General features: G+C 39.3%; 2 protein-coding genes and 4 non-coding genes across 6 annotated transcripts; 5 read left to right on the forward strand and 1 right to left on the reverse strand.

Moving 5' to 3' along the window:
- The first annotated feature begins 137 nt into the window (after positions 1–137).
- trnap-agg (transfer RNA proline (anticodon AGG)) lies at positions 138–209 on the forward strand. The gene has a single exon. It is a non-coding gene; the product is annotated as a tRNA-Pro (tRNA).
- A 530-nt stretch (positions 210–739) lies between these two features.
- On the reverse strand, positions 740–811 carry trnaw-cca (transfer RNA tryptophan (anticodon CCA)). The gene has a single exon. It is a non-coding gene; the product is annotated as a tRNA-Trp (tRNA).
- A 203-nt stretch (positions 812–1,014) lies between these two features.
- trnai-aau (transfer RNA isoleucine (anticodon AAU)) lies at positions 1,015–1,088 on the forward strand. The gene has a single exon. It is a non-coding gene; the product is annotated as a tRNA-Ile (tRNA).
- Positions 1,089–1,830: 742 nt separating this feature from the next.
- On the forward strand, positions 1,831–1,902 carry trnag-ucc (transfer RNA glycine (anticodon UCC)). Its single transcript has one exon. It is a non-coding gene; the product is annotated as a tRNA-Gly (tRNA).
- Positions 1,903–3,981: 2,079 nt separating this feature from the next.
- Positions 3,982–8,107, forward strand: kncn (kinocilin). Its single transcript, XM_032532082.1, has 5 exons — positions 3,982–4,250; positions 5,497–5,565; positions 5,655–5,726; positions 7,048–7,141; positions 7,845–8,107. The coding sequence occupies exons 1-5, from the start codon at positions 4,103–4,105 to the stop codon at positions 7,918–7,920; spliced, it is 459 nt and encodes a 152-aa protein (XP_032387973.1). The 5' UTR covers positions 3,982–4,102; the 3' UTR covers positions 7,921–8,107.
- Positions 8,108–9,802: 1,695 nt separating this feature from the next.
- tmem275a (transmembrane protein 275a) lies at positions 9,803–15,349 on the forward strand. The gene is made up of 2 exons (XM_032532081.1): positions 9,803–10,372; positions 11,227–15,349. Exon 2 carries the CDS (start codon positions 11,344–11,346, stop codon positions 11,956–11,958), a length of 615 nt encoding a protein of 204 aa, XP_032387972.1. The 5' UTR covers positions 9,803–10,372; positions 11,227–11,343; the 3' UTR covers positions 11,959–15,349.
- The last annotated feature ends 1,744 nt before the right edge of the window (positions 15,350–17,093 follow it).

Here is a 17,093-nt window from a genome sequence, read left to right on the forward strand (position 1 = left end):
CCTAGAGGGCACTTTGTCACGTTTTCTCCATTTAAGGGCACTTAATGGCACTTCGTCATATTTTCTCTACTGGAAGCGCGTGGTTGTGTCATGGTGCACATTTTCTGAAGGCTAACACCTGTTTCAAATTCTATAGTGGCTCGTTGGTCTAGGGGTATGATTCTCGCTTAGGGTGCGAGAGGTCCCGGGTTCAAATCCCGGACGAGCCCTTTGAGGATTTTGTTTGATTGTTAGTTTAGAATATCTTCATTTCATTTTACCTCTGTTTGTCCTGTAAAGTTAAAACAAAGCTGGTAGTGTTCATACCATAACGGTCTATCGTTCATGCCCACAGCTGATACATTACAGGTGAGTTATTTCTCACATGCACTTCCTAAAGGCTAGTAATAAATAATATTATTAATAGTAATATAATAATTTTTTGAGTTATGTTCTATGGCTATCAGCAATCATATTATCCAAATAAATTTGAAATTGTTGACTCTTTTGTGTATTTTTATAAAAATACACAAATACACAAATTAGATATTATTATCTAATATGATAATATGATGTGTATTTTTATAAAAAATACACAAATGAGTAAAACAAATTATTTATTGCCTCACCCAATGCCTCACCCATTTTTTTTTCTTTTAGCACATGTTTCATAGTCATATTTATAAAATATTGATCTAAATGACATTTCATATTTTATAGGGAAAATTTATTTTATCAATGCAATTGAATTTCTAAAAGATGACCCCGACGTGATTTGAACACGCAACCTTCTGATCTGGAGTCAGACGCGCTACCGTTGCGCCACGAGGTCTAAAGCATCCTTGTACTGCAGACAAGAAATAAACACAGATGTTGGTACTCTTTTGGGTTCTCGCTTTCATTTCTTGGATTGGATTGACGGGAATGGAAAGTAGCGTGATGAGCCATGTCATAGAATCAATTTTAGGCATTGTAATGTGGGCTCTAATATGATGGTATTTTTTAACTGTAGGCCTACTAAAGATATATTTACGGGGCCGGTTAGCTCAGTTGGTTAGAGCGTGGTGCTAATAACGCCAAGGTCGCGGGTTCGATCCCCGTACGGGCCAGTTTCTTTTGGGCATTGTTCTCAAACACCTCGTGTGTGGTCAAATCATAGACCGTTAAAATTTACAGTCTATGTGTCAAATGCTTTTTTTTTACTTTCAGAAGGTTGACAATAAAGTTGACAGAATAGTTTGTACTAGTTAAATATCTTAAACAAAACGATGAAGTTCATGAAGAGGCTAATTATTTTAGGCTACATATAGATTTAACAAGTAAACAGAAAAGGTTTTATATATTTTTCTGACAATGTTGTGTTTTCACAAAAATAAATCTCGTCTGAATAATACATCTGTTAGACCAACTGGAACATGTCTGCTTAGCCTACATATCTAGTGTAGTCAGGTTGGGCAGAATAAATGCTGCATTGACGGTATTAGTCGTTTGCTCTTTACAATGTTGTTGATTACTCATAAATCAACGACTAAACTACTTTCACCTGAAGAGTTAACACGATTTTATTTTCTATTCTTTGCGTGCACTTACTCTTCACAGTCAATGTGTTCTGACCATGGATGTATCAAGAGAACAGACAGTGGAGCTTGCACCACAATCGACTTCACAGTGGAGGTCCACAGCTAAACCCTGTTGTCACGTTATCTGGCCCATATGGACAATATCTACTATGCTAAGCCATAGACCGTTAATATTAATATAATCAATCAATAATCAATAATATACTGTCTATATGCTAAGCCTATGGGCTCTGATGAGATTGTGGCTATGTGATGGTTCTGTAAACTGTAAGCGTTGGTGGTATAGTGGTTAGCATAGCTGCCTTCCAAGCAGTTGACCCGGGTTCGATTCCCGGCCAACGCAATCTTTTTTTTGTTTCACTGCTCCTCAGGATATTTTTTTCAAAGGATGACCAAAGCATGCATTGTTAAATCTAAGTGTTGTAGCCTATTTACAAAACTGTAACTGCATGTAACTGCTCAACATGTATTTTATGTTCTTTACAGCTTATATCCTAGAAATGTAAACAACAGTCAGTTTTATAAATGTAAGGTCAGCAATCATAAGTAAATTGTTGTATGTTATTATTTCTGTGGGAATAGTTAAATGTGGGGAGACAAATGATTAATGATAACGTATTGCAGAAAGATTGCAACAACTGGATTACTATGCAGCAGTGACATTAGGTCTGCTTTTAAGTATGTGTCAAATGTATGGAAGTTGATTGTTATTTGTAATTTGTTTGTCTAAATCATTTTCCCTTGAAAGGGCACACCACTAGTAACCTCAGAGATGTTGGAGAGATTAGCCTACATTAACTATTACATTAATGTTTGTAGTTATTGCTTGACATATCATGAGTGTGCTCACTCAGCCTCCCACATTGATAGCTCAAGGTGTGGTGATTTAGTGTGTTCATTATGTGAACACTGAAGATGTGTGACCTCTTCATTACATGACACAGGGATAGATCCTGACACTATACCAGTGTTAACTAGTGTTTGTAGTGACAGCCTGTGGGAAGAAACTGTTCTTGTGTCTGGTTGTTTTGGACAACAGTGTTCTGTAGCGCTGACAAGAGGGGAGAACTTGAAACAGGTTGTGGCCAGGATGAGATTGGTCTGTAGTGATGCTTCCTGACTGTTTCCTGACTCTAGTGAAGTGTAAGTCCTGAATGAAGGGTACATTGGCACCAATGGATTAGGATTGCAGTCCTGACTGGCAGGCTGTTCCTCTTCTGTTTGGTGGTCAGTCTAAACCAAGCAGTGATGGACGTGCAGAGAACAGACAGACTGTATGATTGCTTTGCAGAACTGAATCAGAAGCTCCTGAGGCAGGTTGGGCTTCCAGAGCTGGTGCAGGACGTTCATGCTGTGCTGAGCCTTTTTCCTGATGGTGTCTATGTTGGACGTCCTACTTCAGATCCTGAGAGATTGTGGATCTCAGAATTCTAAAGGGATTCCAAAGGAATTTGACAAAGTTTACTGAGTTTAACAGAACGGACACACACACACACACACACACACTCACACACACACACTCACACACACACACACCACACACACACACACACACACACACACACACACCACACACACACACACACACACACACACACACACACATATTTATTACCAGAATGTATTGGTAATATGTGTAGAACATTTTTTAACAGGAAATGTTTCACTGTTTCTCTTCTCCCCACTAAGTTCATTTGTTATCCTATTCACCGGTGTTAATCCTGCTTACCCTCTTTTTCCCTCTGTTGCCATGGATATGCTATTCCTATGGCAACTGCAGGCCTTTGTGGATGGCCTCACCGCAGAGGACTCTCTGAACCTTTCATTACACATTCCCTTCAAGCTCACGGACTAATCACACAAGTAACATAGCTATAACTCTCTAGCTGCCGCCCTTTCTTTCTCTCTCCATACCCCTTTCTCTTTCTTGTGTCTCTCTGCTGCTCTGCATCATGTCTTACCTCTAAGTCCTTGATGCACTGCACGTGCAAGACAGCCACACAGCTGTTGGTCCTTTTGGTGTTCATATTTCCTAAATTTAACTCACAGGCATTCACTGTGTCGATAGATTCTTCAATGTCCTTTTTCCACAGAAATTTGGTCTACACAAGCCTCACATAAATACATAGAGTAGATACATACATTATACACCACAACATGACTACATGCAAGACATCAGATACATCCATCTACAAAGTAATGTGATACTAGATGCAGGTGCTTGTAGGAAGAGGGCTGTGATCAGATTTGTAGCACAAGTGTATCACTGTCATAAGAGTCAGCACCCCAAGCTTTCTAATTTTCAGTGGTAATGGAAACCAGAGCACCATCTTTAAAGATGCATGAGACGTCTTGAGCTACGGAGAATAGAGATGGAGGCTTTGCCAGAGAAAGTGTTTCTGTGTCAGAGAGAGTAAAAGAAAGGGAGGGTGAAGTTGCCAGTGGCAGTGAGGGCCCAAAGCAGAGTAAAGTGTCAGGACTGTGTGTGGGTGTGTGTGTGTGTGTGTGTGTGAGGAGCAGGTGGGGGGGCCTCCACCTGCTGAATGAACCCTGTCAGCGTTGGGCAGTACCATGGGCTACGGGTGGGCTCAAGCCTGCTTAGCATTGTGGCGGGCTGCATCATCATCGGGGTGTCCAGGGAGTGTGATGCTGATGCTGTAGGCGGGATCTTCCTGGGAGCGGGAGGCCTCGGTGAGCATGTCTTCTTCTTTTTCTTCTTCTTCTTCTTCTTCTTCTTCTTCTTCTTATTCACAATCAAAACCCTAAATCTTTTTCTGGACTGTCACTGGTTATTGATGGAAAGTTTTTGTTAGTGTAAACAACTTCAAAACATACTTTACATTCCTTTCATATATATGTGTGTATACATACATATTCTGTATATATTTATATATATATATAAAGTGAAAGATCTGGGGCCTGTGACATTTTCCTTCCAACGCTTTTGAAAAACAAACCATGATCATTTGATACAACGATGTAACGTGAACCAACTGTCACAGCCTGAGAAGTCACACTGCCATGATAAAGGAGTGAGATAGAGCACAGGGCAGTTTTTTATTATCTGAGAACGACAACATTGACCTGCATTTGATTTGATAGCTTTTAACGGTTCATCTGTGTTTCTAATATGGACAATAATTTGTCAAATCCCCCCCCCCCCCAAAAAAAAAACATGCACAGCATCTTGACAATGACATTCACTCAAGAAGCATCTAATTATGTGTTTCGGGACCTATGTGCCTTGATGCCTCCTCTGACACATTGGCTGACTAATGAGTATGAACAGAGTGTTCTCGGCAGATTCTTTTCACTCCTTCTGCAGTTTCACGACATTTTAAGCACATGCATGCATCACAGCCACCCTCAGGACTTGCCAGGGTTTAACGCCAGCTCGTGTTGCTTACAAGGGAAATCAATAACTGTGTTGAATTGGAGCAGAGTGCCACTGAGAAGTCCACAAGCCCTGTGGTTCAGATATTACTTTATCCTTCGAGTTGAACAAGAAGAAACATCACATGTTGTATCCGGTACCCTCCAAATAATCCAAAGGCTATTTCATCAAAGAGTCTTACGGTTGGTCATGATGTCTGCAAGTATGGGAACTTGTATGAGAAAGGGAAGAGAGTTTTTCTCCTTTCTGGTGTGGCTCACATAGCACTTAGAGATTAGCAGAAATCTCTTTATAATGAGATTTTTCTTATTGTCTGCAGTACGCAATATTTTACTACACTCCTGGTTTTCTTTCAGTACAGTGCAAATTCAGGCCAAATAATAAATAGAATTGCCTTTGTGACAAGTGATAAGATTGTGACAAATGTTCACAATAGCACTGCAGTTAAGCTGTCCATGCTCATTAATTCAAACAAAAGTGATTAGGAAACTTTGTGTGCTTTTATGTAATTATAAGAAATGAATTACTTTGTCTGTTTTCCAGGCCTGCTCATATCGATCTACCCCTTCATAAAAGCATGGCTGAACATCAACCACATTCTTCCATCCTTCGGTTAGTTATGTGATATTTTTACTCAGTATTTGAACATTAAAATATTGAGACATTATTTGGCTCTGAGAATCTCTCTCTCAACTTCCCAGGAAACTTCAGAGTGCACCCCACACCTGCCAATCCGGCTCCTGATCAACCTGTAGAGACTCTACGAAGAGAAGGTGAGCGAGTGTGTGTGAGGCAAGTAAAGTTAATTAACACAAGGGCAGCCAGCCATATGCATGTATTATATCATTCAAAGAAATGTTGCTCAGTTAGCCAGATAGTGAGCCATCAAGTTCATGTAGTTATTGATGGCGAATCTGACACCTGTCTGCACACTGCGGACCTAAACGCTAACAGTAGTGAGAGAGGTTGAGTTTTGTGGTCAATGCAGAGCATCAGTCATCTCTCTCATATTTAATGGGGTGCAATTGTTTTCTTCTTTCATAACCACCAGAGATGAAAGAGAGGAAAGAGCCATGTAACACCTTGTAAATATTTCCGTATAAATGTTAGTTCAACAATAAAAATCAAGGATAAAACATACTTGCATCATACAGCAACGTACTGTGGGTTACAAATAATGAGACACTGTTTTAGTAATGGGTAGCCAACCATACAAATATGAGCATAGATTTTTAACTTGAAAAAAAGACTTACATTTGTGCTCCAAGAGAATAAAAATGTATAATAGAATGCATACTAATATCAAACACTCAAGGTCAATGATATTTGATCTCTTCTAACTAACTTCATGCTCGGATTTCATTCATTTCAGAGATTCTAGAGACAATTAAATTAACTCCCCATGATAATTTCCAAATTTAGAGGTGTTTTTTTAGTGCATAAAAAATTGAACATTTCTTAATAGTGTTTACTACTTTTATTATTTGGGCATAATCTAACATAATCCAGCACTGACATTTGTAGACTATGCAATAAACAAAAACAAAGAAAAAAAATCATTATTGTTTCTCTCTATTATTATTATGGTAGTTTATGATTTTTATGTTTTATATACAGTATGTATAAAAAAAATGTATATAGAAAACATGTATTAATTTTAGCCAACCCAAATGTTCCTGTTAAAAACAATCCCTGGTTAAATAGAAAAGAACTGGTGAGGAGTCAGTTAGTCCGTTAGTTAGTTAGTTAGTTAGTATTATAGGAGCTTGTAGCTGTGGGATGTAAGTTCTCCTTTCAATCCCTCATCATGGAATCAAGTTCCTCTGTTATGGTTATTCATCTTCACCATAACACTTATATGCGCTCCAGTTGCTTATACCTTCTGTACCTGTAACAGCTTTTCATTTTATATAGGTTTAAGCGGTGAAGACGGATGGATAGGACATTCCAAGTATTTGTGTGCCTTTTCCCTGAGATTATTTTTCCTCTAACCTGCCACACCACGATACAGCTCTCCGACATCCACAAACTGGTGAAACATTAAATGTAAGTGAATGTTGCAGCGTGTTGAGCTGCTCTCTGTGCTCTCGGCAGGGACTCAGAGTCAACTGCAACTGGAGCGTTCTAAGAGTCGAATGGGAACCTTTGTGGAGGGCGGACCGATGGCTGAGATCAACCCAGATGAGGGGTATGGGGCTAATATTATATCCTGTGGATTATATGTGTGTATGCAGTTAATGTGGATTAGTGAGAGCAGAGTGTGACGTTCACATAGTGCAAGAAAGTAAGGATGAGCAGGAGGAGGAGGTGAATGGGTGTACAATGCAATTTGACACCAGGTTATTGGGTTTCCTCCCCATTTGTAGTCACAACTATTTCCAGATCATCATGTGTACCTAATCACACATTCATGAACACGCACAAATACATGCACACACACAGGGGCATGCTTCTTGCCACCAATCAACATCCTTTTCTTTAAACCATGCCAGTGATCTTTCCCTCACATTAACCAAGTAGTTCATCATTGCATTCATCATTTATGTGCCCTTGATTATTCCATTGTTGCACTACTTTGACACGCTGTTTTCTACCAATCTAATCTATCTGTCAGCTAATGCTGCAGGAATGTTTTAGATACATCACTAATTCTCATGTAAATCCCCCAAAATGAATTAACTGAAAAATCAAAGACCATATTTTATGCTGCTCTTTTTGTGGTATGTCCAGTAACTATTTTTCATGCCAAAGTTTAAAGGAAAAGGTGATGAGGTGCTAAAAAGGTTTCCTTTTTTTACAGGGTGTTTTAGTTTAGCTTCATCCGGGCAAACAGGGAAGAGACGTAATAAAATATCCATTGTTTACATGAGTCATGCATTGGTATGTTGCAGGACGTCTTCAGACATGCCAGACGTCTTATCAAGACGGAATCTTAAGCAGCCACCTTCTGATCAAGATCTACCATGATGTCATCCTGGGACCTCAGTGACCAATATTATTCTACTTCCTGCTACATCTTCTTCATTTGGTTTCTTTCAAATTTGGGACAAAATATGCTGATTTGTTGTAGAATTGTTGTTTCAGCTGAACTTGTCCGTTCCTCATCACAATGGGATATTATTGTATGTGGCCTAATAAACATCTCTAAAGATTACATAATGATTGTTAGAGAAGTATTTCCAAACTTCCTGCCAATGAGCGAAGCAAATTACCAATGTTCTCAGCCGCCAATTAGGAAATGATTATGTGTGATTATGTGATGATGAGACTCATACATGATTTAACTCAAGTTCCCCTGCTTGTATTTGTCAGGAGCAAAACAAATTAGATTTCATGTGTACAGACAGACAGACAGACAGACACACAAACAAACAGCTTCATCCATCGCGTGCACACAGTGCACAGTGCATCCCGGCAGTGAAAGGTAATGCATGGATATTCAGGGCAGCACAGGCAGGACGGCAGCTACATGGGAAGTGGCGTGTGGAAGAACGCTGTGCTCTGATAAAAACTGTGGCGTGCTGCGAGGCTGAATAATGTCAGCAACAGGAGCCAAAGCAGTCCGCAGTGCCTTGATTGTTTGATTGTCAGACCTCAAACCCCAACCCCGCTGTGTCTGTGTAAAGTTTAACAACACCATCCCGAATGGGTCACAGTGATTGACAATTAAAACTCACCTGCCAGAAGGTGTAAACAATTGCGCCACCTGTTAACCATCCAGCCAGTTACCCATCCCAGCATGCTCTTGTCAAAAGGCAGCGAAACACCATGGGCTAACCTTCTAAAAGAAGCACTAGAAGAACATTTAAAGGGTCAAACCCAAATCACAAAAAAACCCCACCTTTTTTTCAATTACCCCTAAGACACTTTGAGATATCCATCCATGAGAATTCTGTCACTGCCCAGTGGATGGAATTTCAATGATTAGGATGCAAACCATGGGTATCAATGTCTTTTGGTTGAAAGCACCGGAGCAAGATAGTAATGGGACCTTGAGTTGGGATTATTTCGGCTGCATAGTGGAGGTAAGGAGTTTTACCACTTCAGACTTTTTCCCTTTTCCATACACCATAGAAGTGAAGTTGTGATGGAAATCCCTCCTCTGCTTTACAAACGAGCTGACATTTTAAACATCACAGCAAAGAATTTTAAAGAAAAAAAGGTAGTAAGTGGACAAATATTTTAGTTGTTTTTAACGCTCAGGCTTAAAGATATTATTGGTTCCAATTTCTAATGCAAGGACCTTACCAAAGGATTTATAAGTAGCAACTTAATTCTCATTTACTGTACAACTTACTGATAGTTAATTCATTATTTAGTGATGCTTTATTGACATTCACAATCATCCCTTAACAAGAACAGCTTTTGGGTTGCCAGTTAACAGTAAATGGTTTTAGGTATTGATTGTCCTTCTCCAGCATGACATTTGCCATGTCCTTTTTAGCTCTTTAAATCATCAGAAAGACCCATTCAGAGGACAGCTTGACTTATGACCTTCTGAGTCCTTTATTAATCATTTATTTAATATGTGCTGTAATTACACATGACTTACTAACTTCTGTTCATTTCTTTATGACTTAGGAACATGCATATATATATGCTGACATCTTGGCTTATTATTAATGACTCAGAGATTTTTTACCACCTGCCAACCCTAAGTTTGTTATAAACAATTACTTACAATTATGATTTATTAACCATTAAGCCCCCCCCCCCAAACACACACACACACACACACACACACACACACACACACACACACACACACACACACACACACACACACGCACAAACACACACACACACACACACACACACATATACACACGCACACACATATACACACACGGGCGCCAGGTTGAGCACTGGAGAAGGATGGATCGGTGAGGAGGAGGCAGGAGAGTCGCATCCAGAGGTCCACAGAGAGGAGGGAAGATGCTCCGCGCGCCAGATCAGATAGCCTATGCATTTATGAAATATGACAACTCCACGCCTACTACCGGAGAGACGCCTCGCATAGCCTATATTAGCGGTTTCCCTCCATTTCCGTTGCAGGATGGCCGGTCAGGTGCTACGTGTGTCTCGGTCCACATCATGAGTAGCGCGCGGTGTTGCGTCTGTGTGTCAACTCAGAAGAAATGCCTTCTCACCCAAGTGATTTTTTCTCTCTTTTCCTCGGCTGTTGCATAGTCTACATCAGCAGGTCGGATCGCCTTGCTTTTGTGTTTCCGTGGCCACTGATTGAATGGCTATCATGACTTGTGCCCCCCAGGACTGTGAAGCTACGGAATCAGGATGAAAATCCCCCATTGTGTGTCCCTTCGACCCCTCAGTAATTACACCCGGTAATTAGACTGGGAATCTCGGTGAAATGAACTGATTAAACAATGCAAAGACCTTCAATATATCGACATAAAAGGTAAGATGATTTTTTACATGTTGATCATACAGGAATGCAACACAATGCAGTAAGCCTGCATTTAAATGTCTTCTTGCAAATCCTAATGTATGATTAAACGTAGGCTACTGTGTGTAATATATAGCCTACTGATTTGCACATTTACAAAAGATAATATTTTTTCCTCACAACCCCTCTCTTTATTTGCACTGCATGCTCTTGCATGATGTACATGCAGGATTAAAAGGGCTGATTCAGTTGCAACTAAATACTGAAATTATATTAATATGCTATAATCAATGCATGCACAAATTGCAACACAAGGTGCTTAACGTGAATTGCCATTCACATAACGGCCTAGCTGGCACATATAAAGCACCTGCAGCAGTGCCACTGCACGCATTTTACTTCACAGAACAAGATAAAATAAATAGCAAATCTTATTTAACATTTTAAATTATTAAGCAGCACTTGTGACTTTTTTTTAAATAGTGGTGCAAGAGTCACAGTGTGCATGCATCTCATTTGTGTGATAATGCAACAATATAGATCAAATTCTCTAATATTGGTCCCATCAATACATCTCGACTGTTTTATTGTTTTAATGTATTTTTGTCTACCTGGGTTACATGATGTGTTGTGTACTTTTCATACACGTTTCACATGGAATTTGAGCAAAACAAACTAAATTAGATATAGTAGGCCCAACCTACTTTAGTTCTTGTTTCACACATTTTCATTAGCTAGCTGTCCAGTGACACTGGTGTACAGAACAAGAGCAATATAATGAGGGCACTTATATACATCAGAGTTTATTTTTATTCATTGTATCGAAACAAAAACCTCTTACAGCTGTCATGTATTGTCATTTACAGACAAAGATGTTTCCTGGCTGTGAATGTATTTAAATATTGCAATGGGGAAGAGTTTGGACTGAAAGACAGAGAGATTTGATAACATAGTGGAAGAGACAGAAGCCTGGAGGTGAAGACATGGTCATCACTGATAGAAACACCGCCACCCCTGTACCTAAAAAGGAGCCTCAGAAGAAGACGAGGAGGAAGTCTCGCCCTCATGGCCTGCCCTCTCCGGCACTCTGCTGTGCCTGTGGCCTATGCATCATGCTGGCTGGACTCAACATCACCCTGGTTGGAGCGTTTGCCTTCAGCACGCTGGTGCCTTCTGCCAATCCCCCTATCATCATCGGACCTATCCTCCTGCTGGTGGCCTTTTCCTTTTTCGGGGCCTGTTGCGTGTGTAGCCGCCTCCCCCCTCCCCACAGCTCACGGAGGTCTAAGGTGGGCAGCAGAGGTGCAGGGTTGATGGGACATGGCGGGCTGGCTGGTGGGGCAACGTTTGAAATAGAGACCAGCGAGCACACACTGCAGGATACTACAGCTGTGCAACTAAGCCCCACATCCTCCCCTGGATCATCCCAGGCCTCCAGCCCAGAAAAGGAGACTCCTGACGTGGCCCTACCAGGACACTGCAATCTTTTCACCATGGAGACCAACGGCCCTTCTGTTTCCGCCACCGCAGTCTACTCAGCCTCCACAGCGGCAGGAGGGGAGGTGAAGCTCAACCTGCCACGTGAAGAAGTCGCCTAGCAAAGCAGAATCTCTTCCAATACCGGAGTGATACCAGTGTAAATATCCTTCTGGGTAGAGGGCTTGCTGAGTGTGATTGTGTTCTCTATTTTATGTAGTGCCATATTTCTGGTTGTGAACAGTTCGCTTTTGATTTTCTTGTTGTGCAGCCAACTGGTAATTAGCATGCAAAGTTGATGAAACATCCAAGTGTTTGTGGCTCATAGGTTTTGGAATTCAAATTCCTACCTCTCTTGTGCTGTTTTCCTACAGGTCTTTGTTTTTAAAGTAGGGCAATGAACAGTTTTCGTTTAGAAATATAATAAAAAGTGTCGGAAACCATGAACATTTAAATTCCACTGTTACTCTGGTTTGTTGTAGCCTCAGCGGTCGGCAGTGATTTCAGAGAGCTGGATTGAAAAATAGGATTGTCTATTTGTTCTGAAAACTTAAAGATTATATGTGAAAGGTCAACAGTGAACTGTACAGGTACATTTGTAGTGACATCTGGCATTTTGTGTGTCATTCTCAGTGGTGAACCTGTTTTGGGGGCATTAGATATTATAGGTCATATGGGTCCCAAAGCAATATCCTCTCACCTGACATTACAGTCTCTGCATTTATAGTTCTTTTTACAAGTAAGGGATAACACACTGCTTGTCAGCCAATACATTTGTAATGAACAACAGTGCATAGAGAACAGTGTGTTACAGTAAAATAACATGTAACTGTGTACAAGCGTTACCTGTAGTTTGACAAACAGCTGTCATCACACCAATATTAACACTGTGAATATGTTTCTCAGCACATTGCTTTCTGATTTCACATGAAAGCAATGAAAGCAATGTAGTCGCAACTCCTCTTTTTTTTTAAACTTTATTTTGATTTTTCCATTCAAAGTTCGGATAGGTAGGCTACAAAATCACAAGTAACATCTCCCATTGCCACCCCCATCCATACCAGGGTCAACATACATAAATACATACATCATACATCATACATACATACATACATCATACATACATACATACATACATTCATACATACATACATACATACATACATACATACATACAGTACATATACATACAGTACATGCATACATACATACATACAAACACATACATACATACATGCATACATACATACATGCATACATACATACATGCATACATACATACAGTACATACATACACACATACATACAAACATACATACATACATTCATACATACATACATACATACATACATACATACATACATACATACATACATACATACATACATACATACACTACCGGTCAAAAGTTTGGGGTCACTTCGAATTTTCCATTGCACTCCATTATAGACAGAATACCAGCTGAGATCGGTTGCATTGTTGCATTTGTGATGGTAAGGTAATAGGTTGTTAAGGGTTAAGTGGAAAAAAGTGCTTGTTTGCCTAAAGGTTCCCTGCTACACAAAAACTGTTTTTACTTGCATTTTTTGAAATATTTTAGGTCCATATGTGTTTGTGTTAAGTTGTGAATGTGAAAATGAACTGCTACCTCCTCTGTCAGCTCTAGCCACTGAATGAGTGGAGAAATCAGGCCAATTACAAAAGCTGGTCAGTCTGATGTCATGTTGCCTTAGCTTATTACTAGAGATAGTTATTCATGAGATGGCTGGGTAACAGATATTGATTGCCAGGCTCTCATTGGCTAGCTGTTAGCCAATCAGACTCAAGCAGCTTAGCTCATTGAATATGAATGAGAATTGGAACAAATCGAGTCTTCTTGGAGGCTTTGTTTACCACACTAGAATGGCTTGAAACCAGGTAAACAGGGCATTTTTTGTTAAAGAGTCCATAGCAGAACTTCAGACAATCCCACAAATGTAATGAAAAATTTATGGAGGGGCACCTTTAAGATGGAATTGTCTTCTGAATTGTTTCCAGAGTCTAAGGGATTTTTTACATTGGTATTTGCAGTGTAGACACCCAGACTTAATAGAGGTAATGGAGAAGTCAATAGCAACCAAGTCGGAAAAAGCGGTAATCCAGCAAGGTAATTTAGACGTGTTTGCACAAATTATGATGTAAATTGGGTAGACTTAGTTCACCTTTCGGTTTTGACCTTTCCAGATATATCTTTTCGCACACATGGATTAGATTTATTCCAAATAAACGTAGAGATATATATGCCCATTTGTTTAAAAAATGATTTGTGTTAAAAAATGGGGATATAAGAATCTTCTCATTTTTAACAGAATTAGTGTGCCCTGCTGAAAAATAGGGAGTCAAATCACAGTTTTAAGGTCAAGCTCATCATGCTATTTCATATACATTCATATATGTATATATAAGTGAAATTCAGTTTAATTCATGATCCAAGTGGAATAGGACACTGACTGTACCTCACCGTAAGGCATTGAAATGTCCCTATGATGATTCTTTTCATCATGAATTTGAAATTACAGTGAGACCCCACAAAAGAATGTTTTACACATGTGAATTTCACATTATTGAATTCTTATTTTTTTATGTCCGGTACAAGACAAACTAACTTCACATTCAGAAGAAGTTAATCTCCACTGGACCTTGTGTACACAATATGGGGGAGCAAAGAAGTCTGACAGAGTTTAGATATCAGATTGCATAAAAGAGTAACTGTTTCCTGTCACTGTGATGTCTTCTTGTCAGTTATGAACTCGACTGGTCAAAAGAGGTAGTCAAACCCTGATTTCCTTTGAAAGGAAAGTTGCCTTAGACTGAGATATCAGAATCAAACTAATGAGGGCTATAACAAAAGTGCACAATAGCATTTAGCTTCAGAAAGCCTTTGTTTGGCTCTGGATTTCTATTCCATATTGTAAAAAAAAAAGTCTCAACACGTTTTCTGTTTGTGTGGGTATAACAAATGCATGCAAATGGCTTAAATGTTTCATGTCAGCAGATGTTTATATATATAGAGTGAACACCTGCATACAGATACACAGTCCAGTGACCAAAGCATTACCATATACAGTGTTTACCTTCATTACTTGGGACACAGCTCCTCAAATGGACCAGTTGCTCTTTCAAAGCTCTCTCTCGTGCTAAGCTTAATTTTTGCAAGTTCAGAGAACTGAATCATGGAAATGTGAACATCCTGTTGTGAAGTATTGGTGTTATCTGTGTATTTTAATTTCTGTAGCACTTCTACAAAAAAATGAAAATCTAGAAAATATAAAGGATAATATTTTTGTGAAGATTATAATTTGTTTATTTTTTAAAGAAAAGCAGCGTTACAAATGTGAATCTTTCAGAAGATACAAATAAAAAAAGCTCTTTCAGTAGAACACGAGGTTGCTCATTGTGTACGTGTGGCATGACACTGTTCTTGCTAGATTGCATTTTGTGTCGTGTAAAATGAATAAAAATGTCCAACTGGGTTTGTTATATGTTCAAATTTCAAACAAGATCATTGTGATCTTGTGTTAACCGCCGTTTCTTGGGGCTTGATTCATTCCAAGAAGGACTCTACAAAGACGGAAGTTTGTAGGAAAGCAACAAGACAAAGCATAAACGATTCCCCAGATGTGTCACAAAGAAACAGCTGTTGACTTTATGCTTCAGATTGTCTTTCCATGCCAAACCAGCCTCCTGTTCACCTGAAGCATGCTTCTTCCGGGTCTCACATCCGGGGATGCAACTAACTTTTATTATTATTATTCCATATATGCAGCTTCATCTCTTGAATAATAGATATATCATTTGGTCAAACAAGCCAAAAGCCAAAGATATAACATTTACAGTAATGTAAAACAGAGAAATCTGCAAGTCTGGAACCTGGAACTTTTTTTTAAATTTTTTGCCTGACAAATAAGTTGAATTAATTAAGTGTTTATCAACATTTTTGCCGATTCATTTATTGTCAATTGACTGATCCTCTTTTTAGCTTTGGTCACATTGCCTTTGCTCTATCTAAGGCTGGCTTATTTAAAAGTTGATCTGAAGAAGCAAACGAGAAATGCTGCTCATCCCTTTACACACTATGTCAAAATGCCTTTTGAGAAAAGAACTCAATGTGAGCTCCATCTGGCTCTTCTACAAGCGTGTATGTGTGTTTAAGGTTTTTAACACTGGAGGGCGGCAGAGCCACATCTATGAGTTTCAGTGAAGTTATATAAAATAAATAATAAAATAAAAAGTAATTTTACATTAAGCCAATAGATGTCAGTAGATCATAAATAAACCTCTGTTGGCCACGGTTGAGGCAATCCAGAGAACAAATGCAGGTTTGGGGACAATGTAAACTTTATATTGATTATTGGTATACAATATAATTAGAAATTGTTTGCGGTTTTTACAAAGCATTGTGTGGAGAAGTTTGCAAGATAAACCAGTCAAAAGTGTCAGTAGTCTACATCATGTTTCTATAAGATTCTTCATAGCTGTAAAAGAACATGAGAGTGGCTTGTGTTTTGGCAATCATAGCACTAATGACATCAATGTAACGAGAGTATCATTTTAAGTACCCACTGTGCTGATAAAGCTCCCCTTGTGCTCATGAAGATGATGACAGCACAAATCTGGGGTGGCCTACTTTCCGAGGCGGCTCACAGATGACAGAATGAGAATCAGGATCTTTATTTTCTTTCAGAGAGGCTCCAAAAAACGGATACCAATTTCACAGTTAAGTTTCTGATAAACGATTAATAGTGTGAGTAGTATGCAGTTTGAGTTTTACATCAACTGTAACTTGATTGGCATTAGGTTAAAGGCTACAGAGATTTATAGACATTGATTTATAAGGGGATGTTTTGACAATATAATAATCAAGTTTACTTTGGTTTTATAATACATTTGAAAAGAAAAGGATTGCGTCTGACATATTTCTCTGTTCTGCTCCAAATGCTGCCTGATGAATTTTAAAATACAGTACCGATGAGGTAAGTAAAACTGTCACTGGCTGCTGTTGTACATCGGCAGCATATAATGGACGTTTCTGTGATTACGCCTGCACCAGAACACTTACACATGAAAACTAGTAAGCCACTTTTCAACTCAAACCCCATCCCTCTCCACCTTTTAACTGCTTCCAGGTTTATGTTGCGGTACAACTGTGACACATGCCCAGTTGGCCTTCACTGAAGAAGATCATATTAAATATTAAATGTGCAGCCAGCTGGCGGC

The sequence above is a fragment of the Etheostoma spectabile genome, chromosome 12 (genome assembly GCF_008692095.1).
Source record: "Etheostoma spectabile isolate EspeVRDwgs_2016 chromosome 12, UIUC_Espe_1.0, whole genome shotgun sequence".
In the NCBI taxonomy this organism is placed as follows: Eukaryota; Metazoa; Chordata; class Actinopteri; order Perciformes; family Percidae; genus Etheostoma; species Etheostoma spectabile.

What these genes read in the sequence shown, in the direction of transcription:
- kncn (XM_032532082.1), top strand. Translation starts at nt 4,103, where the DNA reads ATGAACCCTGTCAGCGTTGGGCAGTACCATGGGCTACGGGTGGGCTCA. An exon ending in CCACATTCTTCCATCCTTCG is followed by an intron (nt 5,566 to 5,654) that starts GTTAGTTATGTG and finishes TCAACTTCCCAG; the next exon opens with GAAACTTCAGAGTGCACCCC. An exon ending in GAGATCAACCCAGATGAGGG is followed by an intron (nt 7,142 to 7,844) that starts GTATGGGGCTAA and finishes GGTATGTTGCAG; the next exon opens with GACGTCTTCAGACATGCCAG.
- tmem275a (XM_032532081.1), top strand. Translation starts at nt 11,344, where the DNA reads ATGGTCATCACTGATAGAAACACCGCCACCCCTGTACCTAAAAAGGAG.